The following is a 22,157-nucleotide window of genomic DNA, read 5'->3' as shown; positions in this document are numbered from 1 at the left end:
TGGTAACATTTATCTAAGAGCGTTTTTGGCCTTAAAAAATAATTTTAGCTACTCAAAATGTCATTTTTTTTCTATTTTAGCTATTCATTTTTAAATACAAACTCTAATGAATTATTTATTTCACTTTCTATTTTTTTTTTTAAATATTATTTTTAATTTTTTAACCCAATAGATTTCTTTCTCTCTATCGTCTCTCTCGTATTAGGATTCTTTCCAGTTCAGTTCCGGTTAGTTGTAGTGTATGGGCATTTTTATCTTAGAAAATGTAAAAAGACAAAAATACCCATACATTTATAACTAACTAACAACTAAATACTCTCCCGTTTAGTTGAACCGGAGAGGATCCGTTTCCGTCTCTCTCCCTCTCGTCTCTCTCTCTCTCTCTCTTGCTAGACCAGTAGAGCCCTACAAAGCATCTCCACATCACCAAATCACACAGATAGAGCATCCAAATCACAAAGCATATCCACAAATACAACCCAACCAATCAAAGCATCCATGCAACCCCAGACAAACTTCACACTAGACGAACAAAAAAAAACCCATATGAAATTACACATCCAACCCTCGATCTTGACCTTTATGATTTGGACCTTGTTGGGTTATCCAGACAGAAGTTCAACAACAACAGTATAGTAATCAGCCCTCCATGAGAAAAGAAGGGACAAGGACAAGGGCGGAGCTAGGATTTAGGAGTTGGGGGCCAAATTGAAAAAAAAAAAATTTAGGAGACTAGCTAAAACTATAAAAATAACAAAATTTAAGGATAAAATTAATTATTATTTTTTTTGGGGGGAAAACTCCAGGCCCTCCAAGACCAGGGGTAGCTCCGCTCCTGGACAAGGATCTCTCCGTTTGAATCTCCATTTCGTTAAACAGTAAAGATATAGTTGTCTTTTCACATTTTCATAAAATATGAAAAAAAAAGATAATTATACCCTTATTTTTACATTAATTAAATAGAGAGGATTCAAATTCAAAAACAAGAGGGTGAATGCATGAAAGAGTATGCATGATCGAGGAGGTGAGGCACGAGGGAAGCAAATTAATTAAGGTGCATGGCAGCAGCTGATCGACAAATGCACGTTCCCCTCGGTTTAGTTTCCCAAACATGTCCTAGCGTTTGCACGTGCGGAGAGGGCCCAACTCAATCCTCATTGGCTCCCAACACGTGGCTTTGTTTGGAGTTAGCTAGGTCGTTGGCCATAATTTCAAAGGGCATGCACGTTTTTGGTGCCTTGCTAATTAATCCTACCCACTTTTCTGTGGATCGAACCTTACAGGATAAATGCAACGGATCGGAGATCACTTATTTTTTATTTCACATAACTAATGGTTTAATTTAACCTCAAGATTTTTTTTTTTTTTTTTTTTTTTTTTCAAGATTAAAAGAATAATATATATTCGTTTGAACTGTGTATAATATATATTCTTTTGGCTGGATTTTATTGAATATTTTTTTTGAAGGGGCCATCATATATAATTAAGTAAAGAAAACCCCTAAACATGCTTAATTTTTTTTAATTTTTTTTAATGACATTCAAAAAGGTTTTGCACTTTTGAACATTATCGTTGTTTTGTCTCTTCTCATATTAAATTTGCACTTAAATCCGATCACTTGGTAAAGATAATTATGAAGCTCGCAAACAAAGGTAACCCAAAATAATGGGTAAAGTTTTACTCTAAATTAAGTCGGGAAGAAATTTTACAACTCAGTCTTTTAAATTAATATTTGTTCTTAAAAATGAATGTAAAAATCACGTATTCTGTTAATATTATTAAAAATACACGTTATAATCAGTTATTCTAAAGTCAGTTTAATGGATTAAATTTTAAAAAAAATATATATATTTATTCCGACACAATTTAAAGAAAAACATTACTCAAGCTGATATGTGCGGCTGCTTGTTGCAGATTTCGTACCAAAACTAACGAGATTTAAGGGGCCCAAAAGGGCAAAGAAATGCTATGAAATTGTCCAACCAATTACAAGTCCGGATTAATTTGTTAATTTATAATAATAATAATAATAATAGTTTATTTTTCATTCAATGGAGAAAGTTGTGTGTTTATCTTTTATCTGTTGAATTGTTGGAATATGATTGAAAGAGACAAGTGTCTCTAAAAATCAGAAGAAATATTTTATCTGTTGCCGACATTTAATTTGAAGCACCACAATTGCACCCCTCGTGAGGTGACTGCTGGGGTACCCTGCCTAGGACCGAGCAAAAACCGCACATCCCCGCATGAACCGCACCGCCCCTACCTGGCTTTTATGTTAATGTTTGTGGGCACGGGTTCGATTTTTGCCAATCCGTGCGGAGAGGGGCGGGGCACGGGTTTATGATTTTTTCAACACCGGATCCCCGCACCCCCCCGCTAAAACCTAAAACACCTAAAAATAAAAAATCCTAACTCCCTTGTCTGGCGACTTCAGCGACTCCGGCTGTCCCTCACTAGTCACCCTTTCTTCATCTTTATTAATAATACTAACTTTGGATTCTTTGGCTCTGAAGATTGAGGAGGACTCGAGGAGGATGGGTCTGGACAGCAGCTGAGATTTGCGAAGAGATCAACAGAAGACGAAACCTGAAACTGAAAGTTTGAAATGATGAAAGTGAAACACACTGAAACCTGAAAAGGAAAAGATAGAGACGAAGCTACGTGGGTAATCTAAAGGCTGAGATACATTTTCTCCAAAAAAAAAAAAAAAAAAAAAAAAAACGAAGGCTGAGATAGTGAGATACATTTCAAAGTGTTTTACATACATGCTACAGCTGTTAACAACTCACCCTCCAAACAGTGCATTTGGTCGTTTGATGAATATTATCAAGCTGCATATTGATACGGTGCGTTTAGGAAAGGGTGGAAATAAACAAGTAAAGAACAAATTGAGAATAACTCCCACGGGCCACGCATACGGTGCGTTTAGGCTAACTCTCGGTCTCTCTCTAAAATCTTCTTTCATTTTCCTCATCTTCTTCGTCCTTCTGTCTACAGACACCAGCTCTTGGTCTTTCTCACTCGCTCCTCCACTTCTTCTTCTTCTGGTTCTTCAGTTCTTCTAGGGTTTGCGAAATGGCGACCATGGAGAGCGACGGGCGTGGCATCACTGTTCCGACTGATCGATTGCGATTGCGCCCTCCGTTCCTCGCCAGACCGTAGGTTGGTGTTTCTCTGTTGCTTAAATTTCACTATGTTTTGTTTGGTTCATGAGAAAATCATTGATTTGTTTGGTTGCTTGCTTGCTTGTTTATAAGGAAAACCCCCCCCCCCCAGCCAACCCGCACTTCCCCGCCCCGTATCACCCCGGCCCACATCACCTCGTACCGCACGGATTCTTCATTTTCTGTGCGGTTTACAGGTCCACTTTAAGGAACCAGTAGGGGTGCGGGCGGGGCCGAAAAGGGGGGAAAACCACCCCCCCGCCCCATGCTCACCCCTAACCCTGCCCATGCCTTTCTCTTGTCCAATACCTCCTCTTCTTTATATTTTTAAATGAGGGCTAAGAAAATATTGTAAATTATGATTCCTTTTAGAAAATATTGTGAGTATTATAATATATTTTATTATAATTCTCTTACAAATTCACATGAAAGTCGGCCACATAAGTGTCCCGTGGTACAATATAGATGAAAAAATTTAGCTGCAAAATTTAGCATGCGAATTCAATTGTTTAATGGTGTGAGTGGCGCGTGAACTGTCACGTCAATTTGTAAAAACTATTAATAATTCAAAAACCTGTAATTGTGTTAACAAGACCCATTGGAAAATATTTAGGGTACTAGCTAGAGCTTTTATTACAATTCTTTTATAAATTCATGTAGCATAATTTTAACGATGAAAAGAAATTAAGCAACAAAATTTGATATGTAAAGTTAATTATTTAGTAGATAACGTGATAGGTGCCACATAAACCATTACATCAGTTTTATGAACGTGTCATTGTAGTAAAAACTATAATACTCGTAGCAATACTGAGTACAATTCATTATCTTATAAATATATTTCCCTTGGGGATAAAGAAGAAGTCGTTGCTTTAAGAAGTGTTAATTGGTTGAAGCCTGAAGATACCCCAAAAAAAAAAACAAACAAACAAACAAAAATAGGAAAAATTAAAATAATAACATCAGAGAAACAGATCTTCCAAAAAGAAAAGGCTGAAGGATAAGAAATTCATAGTTTTGGATTTTGAACCTCCAAGATGGACCCTCTTGGGTGCCTTTTTTGGTGTTGCATATGAAAGAAGATAATCCCATGAAAAATCTTTCTTTAATTTTCTTCTTCTTCTTCTTCCTCCTCATTCCTTTTTGGTTTAATTTACAGTGCCTAAAGTTTCATACGTACAGCTTGTTGAAGATATTGTGATTGATTCCCAAGAACTGGTGAAAAAAACATAAGTAAAATAAGAATAATATTGTTGAGGCAGACAACCTAAATTATGAATTCTTAATAATTTTCCTGCTATAATCTTTTCTGGTTGGTGGCAGAAGCTGGCTGAAAGCCAAAGATGATGACACCAAAGTAGAGAGTTGTTTAGGATTGACCCACAAACATATGCATATATATTTGGACATATATTGTTGTTTAGTACCAATATTCCTTATCCTGTGGGAGGGTCTTCCTGTAATGCCCTCTTTGTTTTTCTTCATTTCTATGTCTTTCATTATAAGCTATGAACCAGGCCTGGCCTACAACTGCTGAAAGCAACTGCTTGAAAGAACATCCACAGCCACAGGATCAGTTAGCTATGGTTTTGTGCTTCTCAGGCTTTTGTTGATATTTATTTGATGAATTTGTTCACTGTCACAATATATATACATAAGAACTGAAAAGCAAAATGAAATGTGAGGACAATATTAACCAATGTGGTTTTTGGTACTGTGGCTTTTAAATGTGACTTTTGGCAGTTGAAAACTAAGTAACAAGTAAAATGGAATGAAGGGAAGGTGTGGGGGGTTGAGATGTACTGGCGTTTTTGTTTTCTGTTCTCAAAATAAATACGTTCACAAATAATTCAAAATACTTTTCTAAATACTGAACACCGTATAAATCGGTATTCTTTTCTTACTGTAAGAACATTTTGACAAAACATGTGCTTAACTTTTGCAGAGGCAAGACCTAATTTATTAATTAAAAAAAAAATATTAGGGTGGCCGTGTGAGGAGGGGTGGCCGCTCCACCTCTTTTTTTCTTTTTAATTTTTTAGTTTTTTTTTTTTCTTGGGTGACTCTAAAAGCAGTTTTCATCTGTATATCACATGAAAACATTTTTTTTTTAAAATAAAAAACATAAAGCACTCCTCAAAATACATTAACAAACATATCCAGTGTGCTGTAATTAATATGGTTTGGCAACATACTAACTCAGAACTAAGATTGCTTGCTTCAAACAAGTCCTAGAGTAAAATCTTTCTCAAACATATTGATTGAATTTTGAGGTCTCAAACTAAAATCTCAAAAAGTTTTGTTTATGTATTCTTTGGTAAACCTGGGACTTCTCAATCTGATGAGCAAGTCATATCTTGTTGTGCAAGATTCTTTTTTTTTTTTTTTTTTTTTGGATAAATAGTTCTGAAAGCTTTCTCATCTTTTGCAAACACAACCTTATAGACTTCCTTGTTTTGGAGGAATGCCAACAACTAGAAAAGTACAAAGCTGCAAAACCCTAAACACTAAATAGATTCCAGCAAGCAAACAAGAAAGTTCATTGCGTTTGGTTTCCCAGAAGATTTACAAGTTTAACCAATTAACAGGTTCAATATGGATTCTATTATATGAAAATAGGAAACTAATTTCTTTAATTTGGGGATTTCTGGGTGCTAAACGTGCCTAGATATCTTAAAAGATTGAAATGACTTTCTTCCATAATTTTTAAATGGTAGCAGGACAAAATTTTCTTCAAATTGGGTTAGAAAAAAATTCTTTCAGTTCAGTCTATTAAATTAACATCTATCTTTAGGACACGTGATTCTACATGTAAGAATTACATGCTTTGTTAATCTTATTAAAAATGTATGTAAAAATCACATATTTTAAAGACAGATGCCATAGTTGGAAGAATTTTATGGGTCGAAAACTTTGTCAATGGTGTTGCTTCAATCATTTTCTTTATCAAAATCTTATCAAGGACAATAATGGCTATCAGAAAGGCCAATCCAAGGAAAGTGAGAAGAAAAATAAAATAAAAATGACAACCACATCTTGCTAAGTCCTTGCCATCGCATTCATGTGACTCTAAACACTTGATGGATTACACCTCTAGGGTTTGAATACATTACAAATATATAGATAATTAAATCATAAAACTAGCATTTATTTCCTATATGCAAAGAAATAATCATTTATATACAGGAAAGACAGACATGTGTTAATATTTAAATTCTCTAAAATAATGTCTGGGTATTTTTGTCATTCTTTTACCAAAAGAAAAAAATGGCGGTGCTTTTTGTCTAAATGTAAAGATGAGATATATGAACATGAGAAGTTGTATAGAAAGTCAAAAGTATGTTCCACTGATTTAACATTATTGAACCAAAACCCATAAGTTTAACCCTTTGGGTTAAATAATTCAAGGAAATTTTAAGAAAATTCAAGAATACATTTATTAATGTGTTTTGGTGAGTGTTTTACAGAGTGCATACAACAGGGCAAGTAGATGAACTGCAAGATGATATTTAAGATATTGAAATTTTACCCACAAGCAAAAGAAAAACCCCTGGATGATATTGAATTAATTGGCAAGCATTATTGGTAATTTATTCGTACTTCTTGAGAGTAATTCTTACAAAGATTACAACATCATGGTACACATCACTTCTAACTACATTGAAGCACCCTGTATATGATTTCTGTAAATGAATCTGCAATCTGACTAAAAGATAAACAACAAATTTTTGCTCCCTCATTAATATTACAAGCTTTTCCACTTTGCACCAGAATTTACTAGTTTCATATAAGCACTCTTAAAATCTTCAAAGAACATATTCTGACTTTCAGCATACTTTGTGATCCATCTGTGCATTAAATGATTCCTTCAGTAAAGCACAAAATGAAGAACATAAATTGCACCAAACATAAAAATGCTATCTATCTCACAAGGAAATTATGTAATCACTCTTATAAATTGAAACTCCATATGTGAGTGAATTTTCATTTATATTCCCAGAGAGAGAGAGAGAGAGAGAGAGAACTTGCTCCCTCCCCTGTTCCATTGCTCAGGGCCTTTCCTTATCTGTTTTTTTAATAGTAGAAATACCATAAAGCACAAAACATTCTTCTCAGGATTATTGATTAAAGGAAACCAGTCCGAAGCCATTTGTCCCACCATGAACCACGATAAAGGCATATCAAAATTGTCATATGTGTCAGTCACCTACATCAGGCCAATTTTTTTGACAATCTTGGATTTTGAACTGCCAGAGGTGTAAAGTACTTACAAACAAGTAATGCGAAAATCTGTGAATAAGATTTCCTCCAAACTGGGTTAGAAGAAATTTCTCTAATCCAGTCTATCAAATTAACATTTGTCCATAGAGAATGTGTTTCTTACATGCATTTTTAAATTCTCTAAGGACATATGTTAATTTAATAGACTAAGTTAAAGGAATTTCATCCAACCCAATTTGGAGGAAAACTTTGTTCTAATAAATATTCAAGATGAAGTTGATTGGGTTAGGAACAATGTGTGAGAAAACTAAGACGCGTGTGTTAAAAGTTGGGGATTTGGAAAATAGTTACAAATATTTTTGCAGAGTGAACATCACTCTGCCTAAATTCTTTTGTTTTTTTTTTTTCCTCCCTAAAATCCTCATTGTAAGGTGTTATATAATCCAATATTCTCACATACGTCCAATGATTTGTGAATTATCAAAGCTATCTATATTGCTGCTACGCCTCATAAAATTATTTGCATTCAGATTCATTTTTCCAACAGTATTATAGAACAAATTCATATCCTACTATAGGCTCTTGAGTGCTCAGCCAAATATTGAAATTGTGAAACTGGACATGTTATTATAAAGGAAGCTAAAGTGGTTTCTGAAAGACGAAGAACCTTAAGCATTCATCATCTTCAGTAAGTACACGATCTGAAGGAAGCCCAATCATGCTTGAAATACCGCCTGCATGTGAAGACTAGATTCAGTTTATGAATAATGAGAGAAGAAAATTCTAATAATAAAAGATGTAATTCGCTTAAATTAAAGTTCTGAGTACTAATTTAGCAACAACAAAGTGAAGAAAAATGTCAAGCCCCATCTGACTTCTCCCTTTCGATCATACCTCATCTATCATACATTAATCTTACCATTTATAAAGGCTGGACTTGAGCCAGTAGCTTAAGGCCCAAATGCCCACATATGGCAGGGTTTAAAGAAATCAAAAGAAAGTATTACCATGGAAATATCTGAAGGCCAAAAAGAAAAAGGCAATGACCCATAAACAACTCAGAATATTACTTGAATAAAATGAGTATTATGTTCAGTTATCTACCTGAAGGCATCCATGGCTTCTGAAGAAGAATTTTGAAGTATGAATTGTCAAAAACAGTTGGATTTCCAAATCCTTTACTTCCAAGCGTATGAGCTCCAGATAGAGCAACAAGATCTTGTGTTCTGCACAAAAAATCAACAGTCAGGTTGCTTCAAGTAAGACATCAAGGAAGTTAATTATGGTAAAATATGCCAAAGATGCTACCTATAACCAATGAACCACTAAGGTTTCAGTTACATGTACATCTCAGTAAATAGCCTATAACTTATTGACTAGTTAAAAGCTTTATCAGCCATTCATAGCTTTGTCACATGGGGTAAACATGTATTTGAGCTTCAAATTTGTCAAATCCACATAACTAGAAGTAATTAGACACAAGATTGCAGCATGTAAGCATTAAATCGCAATATGGACTCCATAAGAAGAAATACAAATTCAAAACACATGGACCATGAAACTTGCTTTATACACAGTTGGAAAAGTGCAAAATACACTTTAGCTTTTGGCTTACCCAAAACCTATCCTGTTATCGTAGAAATGCTTCCATGTTGGGACACCTATAATAAATCGAGTACTTCACATATAAGGGACAGAATTTACAAGTGTCAGGCAAGAGATCACGAAAATTATTGGCCGGCCTTGATGCCCCTTTCATTTTCTAGTGTCTACACAATATATATTTTAGGAGTGCTAGTGTCGGTTAGGTTCTCAGTTCCCATGCATGCATATGTGGAGCTCAACCGATGTCCTCCTCCACATGACACATGGAAGGTGGGCCTGCCGTGTAACACATGGCAGCTTATAATGGATGCCTGACAATCAATCAAGCAGTTTGGTGACACTAGCATTTTTCCATAGTTCTTTTAAAGAGTTTTGAAACACTGGCTCATCATAGTTTGTTGAGAAACAGTTATTGGTTGGTAAGAAAACCAAAGAAAAAAAAAGTCTATCAAAATGAAAAAACAAAATATAATCTTCGCAATCTTATGTTTTATGTTGTTTGGAGTTCCAAAAAAAGGAAAAGGGATCAATTAATTAGACCAGCAGTCTAACGATAAATGAATAGTAATGATTTCAAATTGTGAAAAATCCTAGATTCAAAAAACTTATCTATTTTTCTGCCTCTTCTAACCTACCAAACTCAGCATTCAATAAACTAAAGAACCTATTGACATAAGCATCGCCATTTAGTCAGGCACTACCAAGTGTGTTATGTTAAAGTTGACAACAAAAAGGGAATTAACAAATTTTATTAAAAGGCAGAAAACTAAAGAAGAAAAAATTGAAATTGTAAACACATTTACCTAAATCCCCCTTTAAATTCTGTGTTATCGCTGTCCAAACAACAAGTTTACCTTAACGCTTGTGTCCAAGGAATTAATAAAGAAAAAAAAAAAAAAAAAGAAGACGAAATTATATTTGATACATCAAAATTTGTTCTAGATAAAGTCATCTTACAACCAAGAAGTCGCCATCCATCTTTTCTAAAGCACTACATCACAAATTATTTACGTCAACTCTGCTGAACATCATGACAAAGATGGAGATTGTTGATAAGTAAACAGCTTTACATGAGGAACATGTTAAAAACATTTTGCAATATATAAACTCACGTTAAGCCTTTTCTTTGAAAGCATTGCTTTAAACCAGGAGCATCCAGAGATTCTTGAGGAAGTTTTCCTTCCGGATCACGCTCCCTATTAAGAAAAAGTAATTAGTAAAATTATCGGCAGTGAGTCCTAAAATAGGTACTGTCAAATTTAGTATATTCTGCAGAAGACCAAAATACAAGGTTCTCCAAATTAAAAAGTAAACATAAGTGGCAAACAACTTAATTAAAAATTCTCATTGAAAAGACAAGCATGAGTTTAATTTCATGAAGCATTGTAAGATACAGAGTGGACCCAATATTTGTTTTCTGCCATGTCACATATTAAGGGAATAAGCTAGCCTCTTACACCGAATCTAGTCTGCCCAACGGAACTGGGATTGTTGGACCTCCACATAATGAAACTGCTTCAGCTCCCGCCACAGCAATCATGTCGGCCCATGATACTAACAATGGAAAATTCCAAAACATGTTGGCAGGCACCACAATATTCCATTGATATTCAAACCTTCAAATAGCGGCATTTCATAAAATAAAAACCTGGCTGTATTGCATCCACTTCAGTCTTTGCTTTCTCTAGAGTCTAAAGAACAATTCATAAACTGGATGTTAGCTGGTCAGAGACCATATTATAAGAGTTAATCAGTTACGCTTTATGTTCACATTCAAGCAATTCAGAACAAAAAACTTTTCATGGAAAGTGACAAGGAGATGTATAGATACAGACGTGTAGAAATATATTTCTGCATATAACGTAAAAATTATATAAGATAGTAAAAGGGGTGTGTGTGTGTGAGAGAGAGAGAGAGCATGCCTTCATAGGTTTTTTGAGACCTGCATTTTCTGGTCTATCAAGTTCATACACAATGGAACCATTCATGCCACCTGCAGTTATCATAACGATGCGTGTTAATGTAGAGAAGTGAAAGAAAAGAAGAGTCGCAATTCGGTGAACATATGCGCTTTACAAAATTCAGAATAAAATGTGTGATTGTCTTTTATATCGTTAACAATTGACAACAAAGCAGAATTGAACTCACCTCAAGAAAACCCTAACGTAACTACTTGAAATTACTCACTCCTGGATTCTTTCTCTTATCATCCAACAAAAAATCAAACTATCTCTAGCATTTGCAGCACCTTCCAGCCAGAAAAATGAACCATTAAGGCGAAAGAGATGAATAAAGAATACAAGAAGTCAAGGCCCTACAATAGATGGCACCTAATATTTGGACACATGTAGTCCATTAATAGCTTATTGCTTTAGCCAGGTACCAGTCATGAATACCGCGTTCTTGACAACATTAAAAACCACAATGGATATGTTTTGGCATTCATCAGTGTCATGATAACTAGTTACTCCCTATTGATATTTGGTGAAAATCCAAACCATAGCCCATGCTTTGTTACCATTCACATACTTTAGACTTCAGCCTTCACTAAACCCAATAAACAGCCTCAATTTTCCTTATTTTTACTTGTTGTGAGAAAAATCATGCAACCTAAATTCCGTTATCAGAAACTATTTAGTCATTAAGATCAATCTTTTCGAGTTCACTTGGAACCATAAGGCCTCAAATTCTTTTTCCTATTCTTTAGAACATTAAAACTTCAATTTTTCTTCCCAGACTTCCCAACAAACAGGCTATCATCGGATTTCTACTGGTAAGCATGGCAACTAAGTACAAATCAGACTTATAATTTTTTTGATAAGTAATCAAATTTTTTTCTTAAAAGCGTAAGGCGTTCCTAAATACACACCTAACTAGAACGAGCAACACCCCCCAAAACACCCCCAAATATCCCTAATAGAAACAACCAAGAAAGACCCCCACAAACACAACTAAATTCTCCAACACCCTAAATTCCCACAACAACCACATGAAGCCCCACATAAAGACACCCCATGAACAGCACACAACGCTAAAAGACACGAACTTTGCCTTTTCCACGGCTAGAAGACTCGCCTCTGGCATTATAGTTAATGGAGTACTCCAAATTTCTTAGCTCCCTGCTGCCTTTAAAATTAGAGAGGGAGGACATTTCCTCATGCCAATGTTCCTCTTCAATAGCTGTCAAAAGAGCCAAAGTCTGCTCCTCATGACCCTCACAAGAGATCCCTACAATAGGACAGAAGTCCTTAACACAATGCAAAGCCCAATCTGAGTAACCGGAATCTCCCAATGCAACAGGGGGATAGATACCCAAAGGGGAACCTTACCATCACCACCCCCATCCACCCCTTCTAGTAGACACACAAATAAAACTTATAATTTATTGTAAGATAACACATCAAGATTGGCAAAGCAATTGACTTTTTCATAAAAGACAGAATGGAGCATGATATATCCTGCTAGTAAGCATTACGCACATTAGACTATCACTCTAGAAAGCTTTTCACAAGATCATTTCCTCCAGATTATACCTGAATTCTCAACCATATCAAAGGTTCCCGCATCATGAAAAACCAGACGAAGTACACCAGCTGCCTTTCCCTTTGACAATACCTTGCTCACCTCTTCCTTTATGAGCATATATTCACTAGTAGCCATCCTTCAATGTTTATAGAGAAGTATCATGTAAAACAGCAACAAGAGCAGAATCCCATCAGTGAATACAAAGCTACACAGCTCAATGACATCTCATTAAGTAGTTTGGCTGTTCTCTTCACTCTGATGCATCCATAAATTTGTGACATATATATGAATCTCTTTTCATTTATTTCTTTTTCTGTTTTTTCTAAAGCCAGGAGATATTTACAAAATCAACGCCAAATTTTTTAGGATAAGGCTTAGTTTGATTGACAACGGTCAAAATAATTCTCAGCTATTGGCATTTTCTTCCAATAATATTTGGACTTACATGCACATGTTCTATTTCTACTACAACGAGGAAGAACAAATGAGAACCTGCATCGATGAGGCTTCATATGATAGATAAGTCTATTAAAACCGACCCCAATTTGAAAATCTATATTTTGTTTTTCTTTTTAATTAATCATTTCAAATCACTTGAGAAAGTTCCCTAATTTCCAAATTTTAATAAAATCTAATAACAGCCAAATGAAAGAATTATCAAATTGAGCTGATATCAACTATCGCCATAGACCATTGCCAACATGGCAATTTATATATATATAATTTTTTTTGTTTAGGAAACTAGCAATCTATTTCCAGTTTGACTGGAGAGTTTGTACTGATGTGTTTGGCTTATAAAGATTTTAATTCATCCAAAAAAAAAAAAACTAGCAATCTTTAGGGCTGGAAATTCAGCTAAGCCTAAGCGTTATCTACTTAGATTAGATTCATCAATTACATTGACAAGAAAAGTATTCAATCCAGAACAAAGCTATTAAATTTAAAAACTATGAAAAAGTGAGGAATTTGGACTTGCACTTACCCAGCCATCGATGATTCATTCAAAAGAAGAAGGCATGGCAGTGTGGCCACAAATGCAAGCGCTTTCCTTCTACTTGAAATTGAAACGCAAAAGAGATCTCGAGCTGTAACAGAGATTTCACACTGATTGAAATTTAGTATTAAAAAAAAGCTTTTTTATTTTTTTGAAGGAATCTATATATATATATATATATATATATATATATATGCAGGGCTTTGCCTGAGCCTGAGTCATTCTCGGCGGAAACGCCGGTGCGAGAGGAAGCTCTGGGCGTACTGGAGCGGGATTGGACCGTAGGGAAAAGTGGACGTTGTGGTCTGGCGGGAAATTTGAATTTGAGTGAGAGAGAATGAGAGGAAGAGGCGGTGGAGGTGGAGCAGTGGAGGAGAGAGGGCTTGAAGTAGAAGAGAGTTGTTGATGAAGTCATATGTCCGTACTGTCTGTAACGGATGGCTGAGAATGAGTGTGTTTTGCTCTGCAGATTTTGTTGGAAGGTGGTGGTGGGCGTGGTGGGGGGATGGGGTTGGGCCTAGTGTAAGGCTGAGATGAGCCATTTCATTTAATTTTCTCTTTTAATTGCATGCGAATATATTTAATTATTTCTTGTTATCATTTTTATCGTTAAATATAATAATATTAAATTTTGACCATAAAAGAATTCGTCTTCAATATTTTTTTTTTTAAGTTCAACAAGAACGAGCTACAAACAACAGCAATAAAAGGCGGGAAATCCAACAATAAGCTCCAAAACAACAAGGTTCGTGCAAGTAAACAAAAATTAAAATGAAATGCATCAAATCAATGAAGCAACCCTATAGATTTTTGGCACGCACACCAATAAATTGGCCATTAATTAAGGCAGTTAGATAAGGAGAACCAGAGACGGCACAACCAAGAGGCATGGAAAGGAGCAGGAACCTTGAAAGGCGCATCCACCCTTCTTGAATCCTAACAATGAAACAAAAACAAACACCAACAGAAATGCTAAAGCCCAAAGAAAACAACAGTGGACAACAAAAATACATAGAAAAAAGCAAAATAAGCCACCAAACCTAGAAATCAGAACACTAGCGGCGGAGATGGTGGGGATACATAGACGCGTAAAGGAAAGGTGGAGGCACGCGAGGTGACATCGGAGAGCGAGGAGGTCAATGAAAATGATGGTGAGGTGCGTTGGCGAGCAGAGCTGATGGAGGATGACAAATCAAGCTTTGAAAAAAGCAAATCTAAAGTCCTAGGCAATACCGTGAAAAGGAGGTGACGAAGCAGACCAGATGGGGCGGTAAGGCGGAGGTGAAGGGTTGAGGTTGAGGTTGTGATTGTTGCAGGATCAGAGATAGATTGCCGAAGGTGATGGGTAAGGCTTCATAAGGCTTCATAAGAGATAGATAGCCATGTAATCTGCTATAAGCATCTAAAAAAGAGACATGATATTTATTTCTATTTGAATAAAACATAGGTGCAGGTCCCCAAACATCGGTGTATACCAACTCTAAAGTTTGATTAACATGTGTTGAGGATAAAAGAAAAGAAAGTTGTTTGCTTTTAGACACGTGACAAGCAGAGTAGCTCATAGGTGCGTGATTCTTAACAACAGGTAACTTAAACCTAGAAAGAACTTGAAAACAAACACAAAGTGCGGGATGTCCAAGTCGTGAATGACAATTATGAAGAGATGTGTGTTCGCCTATCAAGGCTAAGGGTGCACAAGATATGGGCGACACAGAGGAGCTTGATTAATGGCTTGAAGGAGATGGAGAGGAGCTGCAATGGGAAGATGAGGGGTTGGGCGACACGGAGGGTGGGAGCTTGTACAACCCATTATCATTCAGGCCGTGAAGAAGAATTCTCCTGAGCCCTGTTCCTTTACAAGAAAAAACCAAGGATGAAATTCAATGTAAGTGTTAGTTTCAATAGTGAATTTGTGAACTGAAATGAGGTTTTTGGTGATTAATGGAACATATAACACATTTTGCAGAAGGAATGAAGTATTGGGTGAGGAAAGTTTGGTGTTACCAATGTATTCAATAGGTAACCCATTACCATTGCCCATACGAATTTGATCACCATCGGAGTAGGAATCTGCACTGAAGTTCAGATTGGCAAGATTGGATGTCAAGTGATGAGTGGCCCTTGAATCCGGATACCAGCCTGATCCAACTAGGCATGCTGAGATGCATAATATACCTGTGGAGACCCGTGAGCTGGAGAGTCACGCTGAAACAAGTTGTCGAAGCGATGGTAGCAATCTCGGGCATCATGACCGGGCTTGTGACAAACTTGGCAGACCTGTCGTGGAGCATTAGAGGTAGTGGGAAAGCTTCTTCCACTCCCACTGCCTCAGAAATTTCGTCCATATGAGGTGTTTGTGAAATTGCCCCTTTCAGATGAGGAGAAAGAATGACGACCACCATGGCTTCCACGGGTAGAGCCACGCTTAGCAGCAAAGTTGGCACTCCCATGTATGGTATTTCTAGTCGTGAGATCAACAAAGGGTTGATTCTGTTTTAGTCGCTGTTCATGGGCAAGAAGATGCGCATAGAGTTCCTCTACAGAGAGAGGATTCACCTGAGTAGTCACAGATGTGACAAATGAATCAAAGTCACTGTCGAGCCCACCAAGGAGGAAAGAAGAAGCCTCGAATGGGTTCAAGGGCTAATCAACAGCTACAAGGCTGTCCACAAGGGTAGTAAATTTATGGAAATGATCAGCGATGGAAGAGTTACATTTCTTCAAGGTAACTAGTTGGTAATGAACTTGCATTGTTCGAGCTCGGGCTTGCAAGAGGAACATGAGCTCAAATGCTTCCCAGACGTCCCGAGAGGTGACACAGTGCACCACATGTGTGATAAGGTGTTCATCAATGGGGGAGAGAAGGGCTCCAAGAATCAGTTGATCCTGGCGTTGTCGACAGTAATGGTCTGCGACGAAGCTGGAGTGGAACCATCAACATATCCGAAAATGCTGACTCCCTTCAAATGAGGTATGATCTGAGCACGCCATGCACGATAATTGTCTTGCTTCAACTTGTGTTGAAAATTGTTTTGAAGGCTATGGAGGATAGGTGTTGAAGTGGGTGGGACAGTGTAAGAGATAGGAGGGAACATTGAAGATATGGGAGGAGTGCCGGATGAAGAAGAAGATGTAAAGGCCATAGATTTAGACGTTAGTCACTATTGGCTCTGATACCATGTGATAAAATATAAACAATTCAAATATGTTTTCTGCCTTACTTAATCAAGCTTAGGGTGATTGTATTTATAGAGAAAGTGTAACAAGATTACAAACAGAATCACAATATAAAAAGAGTTATACAATGACTCAATAGCTTATTTTAGATAGCTATGATATTTGAATCTACTAATCTAAACTGATTTGAGATATATAAATCAGTTGTAAGCTATCTAATGTTAGTATTTGAATTTGAACTTGACAGATGAGAGATATTCTTAATACTGACAATATTAACTTCCTCCTCGCTGTCATTGTAAGGTTCTTCGATTTTTTTTTTTTTTTGTAAATTCTTTGAAATTATTCTTACTTCTCATGGTTGTTTGGATTATGTTTGTCTTGCGAAATTCCTCTAGTCGTGCAGCGGATATTAACCGTCCGCATTCGTTATCCGCACATATGAATGCGGATGCAGATAATACGTTTATATCTATTTTTTCATTATATATTTTTATATATTCCACTTATAAATGTCTAATATTTAGACAACAGTTTTTTAAGAGCCCCTTTGATAAAGATGGGCTGTAAAACTCAACTTTTGTAGCCTCCAATGAGATATTGACACATCATCTAAACACACATTAAACATTAGACATGAAAACACCAGATTTTATACCAAAAAACAAAATCAATAGACAAAATAGCACTTTTTGAGTTTTCTTCCTTGCAAGTTGCAAAGACCCCACCATCTCCACCTGATCTACCCAAGAAAACTGAGGAAAAATGAGAGTTTACAGTCTAAAAATCATCGTTCTTTAATTTGTTTCAAAGGATTGTGTGCTTTCATGTTTCTTGTATTTTTTGGTTTTTAATGACTTGTTCACTTATAATTGCTGTAAAATGAGGGGTTTAGAACCCATCCTTATCGAAGGTATTTTCTAATTTTTTGTGTTAGATTTGTAGCCAATGTTCTTGTTAAGAGGGCTTGATGCTTCAGTTGTTTGGGCTTGCTGGTCCATAAGTCCAACAGCAACCCGCCATTTTGTTAAAAACTTAAACGCATGCACAAGCCGAACATGTTTCGCGATTTCATTTAAAAGTGTACATTTATCATGTAAAATCGCACGGCCAAATGGACTCTTAAACATAATCAAACGTGATCTTTTCGGATCTTTTGAGTCCTTTTACTCTGTGGAAGAAGGGGGGCTGACAACTTGACACCAAGTATTATATGCACTTCAAACAATGAAATGGGATAAAATCTCTTGATTTTGCACTGTTTTTAATCATAATCAAAGACTCTTCATTTACAAAGCAGGCAGGAGCGCATGGCAATGGCTAGTATCACAAATATCGAGTATTCTGACAAAATGTACAAGAATATAAAAGATATGGAAAATAATATATGGCTGAACTCATCTTCAGTAACTGTTATCTTGGGCCAGAAAGCCGCACAGCAGAAAGATAGGCATCACTATTCCAGTCCGACGGTCCTGAGGAAGTGCCTTCCTCACTGGTTGATCTGAAGATATTCGTATACAGGCGAGCACCCAGTGGAGAGGAAGTTGGAGGCTGAGGAACAGCGCAGAGACCTTCAAGCATTTGGACGACTTTAGTCATTGGCGGCCTGAGATGCATATCTTCTTGTACGCACCACAATGCAACCTTAATAGCAGTAAAAACTCTCTCATCGTTTTCAATATCTATGGTCAGCTTTGAATCGAGGATGTCTCTCAGTTTCCCTTCTTCCAACATCTTAAAAGCATAGGATGGGAAATGGGATTTCTCTGAAGTTTCTATTGGATCAAAGTTCTTTCTTCCACCAATGATCTCCAACAGCACCATCCCATAGCTATAAACATCACTCTTCTCTGATATAGCGTAGTTTGTGATCCACTCTGGTGCAAGGTACCCTCTGGTGCCTCTTAGCGTTGTGAAAACATGGCTTTGCTCTCGAGTCATCAGCTTAGCTAAACCAAAATCTGAGACTTTGGCATGGAACTTATCATCAAGAAGCACATTTTCAGGTTTTATATCACAGTGGACAATCTTGGCATCACAATCTTCATGGAGGTAAGCTAGTCCCTTTGCTGTTCCCAAGGCAATATTGAATCTGGTGTCCCAATCCAACAGGAACTCATCCTTGTTTTTCTTAAATATCCATTTATCTAAAGACCCATTTGCCATGAATTCGTAAGCAAGAAGCCGATGAGTTCCTTCGGCGCAGAAGCCTTTGATCCTGACCAAGTGGAGATGATGGATGCTGCCAATGATGCTAACTTCTGCTCGAAACTCTTTCTTTCCTTGTCCAATGCCTTCTAACTTCTTCACAGCCACCCGAGTTCCATCAGGGAGAATCCCTTGGTAAACCGAGCCAAAACCTCCTTGCCCAAGCTTAACAGAGAAATTATTAGTCGCAGTTTGAAGATGTGTATAACTAAAACGGATTGGCATCCCAGATAAGTTCTCCAAGAAATTATCCTCCTCTGAAGTCTCGAGGGGAGATTCAAGCAATCTTCTCTTTTTTCTGTAGTATCGGAATCCCGCAAATAGTAAAACGGCGATAACAAGTACCGTTGAAATAGCTATAATCACCACAACATATGGGAATCGTTTTTGGCTGCTTCCATCCCCTCCAGGACTTGCTCCCCTGCTTCCATCAGTCAAGACCTTAATGTATGAATCAAAGCCAGAGCCATTATCAGAGTTTTGGAAGCTACCTATCCGGTCAAACAGAAAGCAATTTCCTGTACTGTTTTGGAAGAACAAAGCAAGGCATGAGCAGTTACCCTTACAGGAGGCTTTGCAACCCTCCAAATCAGATTTAGAAGAGGGTGGAAGGAACCCAAGTGCAAAATAATTGAGCCCATCCCCAGCATTCACAAGCGCCATAGATCCATTCGAGGGACATGGAGAGACAATCCCTGGGTTGCAATTTGGGTTGGAGGTAAGAACTGAAGGGCATTGGCATATGTTGTTACTGCCGCATATGTAATATTCACCACAAGGCTCCGGGGTGCTGCATCGGTCGCTTGGTATTTTTGTTGATGAAGCAACACTTGATTGTCCATCTTCGAGGTTGTAGAAAGAGATAAATCCATCATTTCCTAAGACTGCAATCCAAGTGGCATTTGGGTCAGTGTTGCCTGAAAAAGTAAACTGCGACAGCAACGATACTTTGTTTTGATCATAGAACCTCCATGAATTTGCATTGAGAGATGCCACAGCTACCACGCCACTATCTTTGTTGACGGTATTTCTGCTGTCCTGCCGCAAAGACCAATAAGGCTGTGGATTTTGAAAACCGGCAGAAAGTATAACGTCGCCGGACTTGATCTCAAGAATATAAGTCCAGTTATTGGAGCTAGGATCGCTTACAAGTCTCAGCCCTTGGACAAAATCTTGGTTTGGTAATAGGGTATTCGTGGGATGGTCAAAACTCTGCCAAATTACTTTGCTTCCATTCCCAAGCAAAACCAAATTCCCTGATTCCTGCAATTCCATTGCAGTAATTCCTTTGCCCCCGGTTTCTGTTGACCAAACCAGATGGTCTCCTTTTTGTAAGAACGCATTACCCTTTTCATCGAACACAAATTTGTCAGAGTTTGCAACTGGAGAACCTCTATTTGCAGTCCACACAATTTTTCTACTCGGCAAGTGGATGATTACTAGTAGGAACAATGTGACATCTTCTTCGGTAGTGACAAAGCCAAAAGCAAATGTCTTGTTCTGGGATAAAATAAATTTTCCATCATTATCAATATACAACATCTGAGATGCTTCAAACCCAGGATCAATCTTGCCAATTCTTTGAATACTAGCCAAACATGTTTCAGATAGAAGGTGAACAGACAAGCACATGAATGCCAGGAAATGAAAGAAGCCCCTGGTTTCCATGGTCTACTCCAAGAACTTAAAATTCACCTGAACTTGGGAAAAAAAAACAAAAATCAAGGAAGAAGAATAGAATTGACTAACCAACGAAAAGAACAAAGCATTGAAAATAGAGGGAGAAAAAGGAGAAGCAGGATGTGGAAAAAGAAAAAATCACTCTTCAGCCCCAAAACTAAAAACACGCTAAGGAAATGGATGAGAAGGCATGTCAAGCAGAATTGTCCTAAATTCAGCTAAAATCTATTCAACTGCCTATATATGGACTTGTTTTCCATTACTACAAGCCCCCTTCAGCTTTTCTATCAACCCAGTTCCCTTTGAATCTAACTTAAAACTGTGGCTACATAGCCTGAAAAGCCCAAAAATTGTGTATAATTAGGAAACGAAAGAAGGAAACATGTTAAGCTCAAGTACTGTACAAAATTCTATCTTTCATACTCATTAAGCACCAAGAGACCAGAAAATAAGAGAATCGACAGTGACAACTCCTGGGCAATCTTTACAGTTCACAGCCACAAAAAATTGAAAGAGACCCATGGATGGACCCCACTTGGCCGTGTCTCTTGAGAGCAAGTTGCAAAAACAACAGGCAAATTGTGTCAAACGAAGGATAGTCAGACGAAGTACCTCGCACAAAACAACAACAAATGGATAGGACGAAGGAACAGAGACAAGGGGGGACTGGAATGGTTCTTACCTCTGGGTTTTCTTCTGGTGAGGTTGAAGAAAAAAGTGAATTTTCAGACATGGGTCTTTCTGGGTTATACATCTGTATCTGCTTGTGTCAAATGCATGGTTCAAGAGGTGGACTGCAACTTGTTGAACTCTCTGATAGATCCAATGAATTCCACTGAGCAAAAAGAAAAGAGTAAAAAGCCCAAATATTTTTTTTTATTTTATTTTCAAAACGAAGCACTGCCAAGATATTACGCATATATATTAAACCGTGGTTATTGAAAATCTGAATCTGAACAAATGACTCTTCGATGCTTTCGTAGGCCAACTGCCTTGTGTTTTTTTCCTCGTAGAAGAACTTATCCGTTTTACATCTGTTCGCGTTCGGCTGTTCCCATTGTTTCTGTGCTCAAAATTGATCCATTTTTTTTTGGTGAATCTTTTCATTTCGTTGACTGCATGTTCATATTATATTTATTAAATCAGTAATTATTTTAAAAAAACTTAAATTAATAAAAAATAAATAAATTTAATCATTTAATTAATATTTTAATATTCTCTTTTATATGTAAATTTAAACTAAACTTTTTTTTAAAACAAATTTAAATCTTTATTGATAAAAGAAGAGACCCAATGGCTCAACATTAAGGGACAATTCATTCCTTCCTTAGGAACAATGTCAGAAATAATGGATAAAATATTTTCTAACCATATATATAAATTCAGATCGGATGCCTTCAATGAAGTTCCCAAATTTATTGAGAGTCTGACTATCCGAGTTGATTTCGTTAGCAACCCTGCTTCGCATCGCCTTCAAGGATAATGTCAAACATCCCAATTTAAACCAGACTTAAACTTACCTCCAGTGTTTTACATTGATGCCATATAAAACAATCATACTAGAAATTACAATTATT

The 22,157-nt window shown here is 36.9% G+C and overlaps 2 protein-coding genes and 1 long non-coding RNA gene across 5 annotated transcripts; 1 reads left to right on the top strand and 2 right to left on the bottom strand.

The window, feature by feature from the left end:
- Positions 1–6,732: 6,732 nt before the first annotated feature.
- Positions 6,733–14,149, bottom strand: LOC133871930 (putative L-ascorbate peroxidase 6). 3 transcript variants are annotated; one of them, XM_062309399.1, is made up of 10 exons: positions 13,720–14,149; positions 13,501–13,603; positions 12,527–12,642; positions 10,916–10,986; positions 10,642–10,684; positions 10,451–10,547; positions 10,106–10,189; positions 8,493–8,614; positions 8,056–8,122; positions 6,733–7,033 (listed from the first exon to the last, which is right to left on the bottom strand). In XM_062309399.1, the coding sequence occupies exons 1-10, from the start codon at positions 13,925–13,927 to the stop codon at positions 6,913–6,915; spliced, it is 1,032 nt and encodes a 343-aa protein (XP_062165383.1). In that variant the 5' UTR covers positions 13,928–14,149; the 3' UTR covers positions 6,733–6,912. The 3 variants fall into 3 exon arrangements, with proteins under 3 accessions (XP_062165383.1, XP_062165382.1, XP_062165384.1); XM_062309398.1 differs by having other exon boundaries at positions 12,527–12,654; positions 13,720–14,142; XM_062309400.1 differs by having other exon boundaries at positions 6,733–7,015; positions 12,527–12,654; positions 13,720–14,137.
- A 218-nt stretch (positions 14,150–14,367) lies between these two features.
- LOC133871931 (uncharacterized) lies at positions 14,368–16,784 on the top strand. Its single transcript, XR_009900903.1, has 3 exons — positions 14,368–14,857; positions 14,960–15,397; positions 15,479–16,784. It is a non-coding gene; the product is annotated as an uncharacterized LOC133871931 (long non-coding RNA).
- Positions 16,785–17,922: 1,138 nt separating this feature from the next.
- On the bottom strand, positions 17,923–21,490 carry LOC133870790 (G-type lectin S-receptor-like serine/threonine-protein kinase SD2-5). The gene is made up of 2 exons (XM_062308011.1): positions 21,263–21,490; positions 17,923–20,595 (listed from the first exon to the last, which is right to left on the bottom strand). Exon 2 carries the CDS (start codon positions 20,566–20,568, stop codon positions 18,103–18,105), a length of 2,466 nt encoding a protein of 821 aa, XP_062163995.1. The 5' UTR covers positions 20,569–20,595; positions 21,263–21,490; the 3' UTR covers positions 17,923–18,102.
- Positions 21,491–22,157: the final 667 nt, after the last annotated feature.

The sequence above is a fragment of the Alnus glutinosa genome, chromosome 6, assembly GCF_958979055.1.
Source record: "Alnus glutinosa chromosome 6, dhAlnGlut1.1, whole genome shotgun sequence".
NCBI classification, from domain to species: domain Eukaryota; kingdom Viridiplantae; phylum Streptophyta; class Magnoliopsida; order Fagales; family Betulaceae; genus Alnus; species Alnus glutinosa.
Note: the sequence above shows the minus strand (reverse complement) of the source record. Positions and strands in the feature narration are given on the sequence as shown.

Excerpts from the sequence above, each read along its gene's own strand:
- LOC133871930 (XM_062309398.1), bottom strand. The coding sequence starts at position 13,927 with ATGACTTCATCAACAACTCTCTTCTACTTCAAGCCCTCTCTCCTCCAC. Across the intron at positions 10,548-10,641 it reads AGTGGATGCAATACAGCCAG|TATCATGGGCCGACATGATT; the intron begins GTTTTTATTTTA and ends TTCCATTGTTAG. Across the intron at positions 7,034-8,055 it reads GAAGATGATGAATGCTTAAG|GAATCATTTAATGCACAGAT; the intron begins GTTCTTCGTCTT and ends GCTTTACTGAAG.
- LOC133870790 (XM_062308011.1), bottom strand. The coding sequence starts at position 20,568 with ATGGAAACCAGGGGCTTCTTTCATTTCCTGGCATTCATGTGCTTGTCT.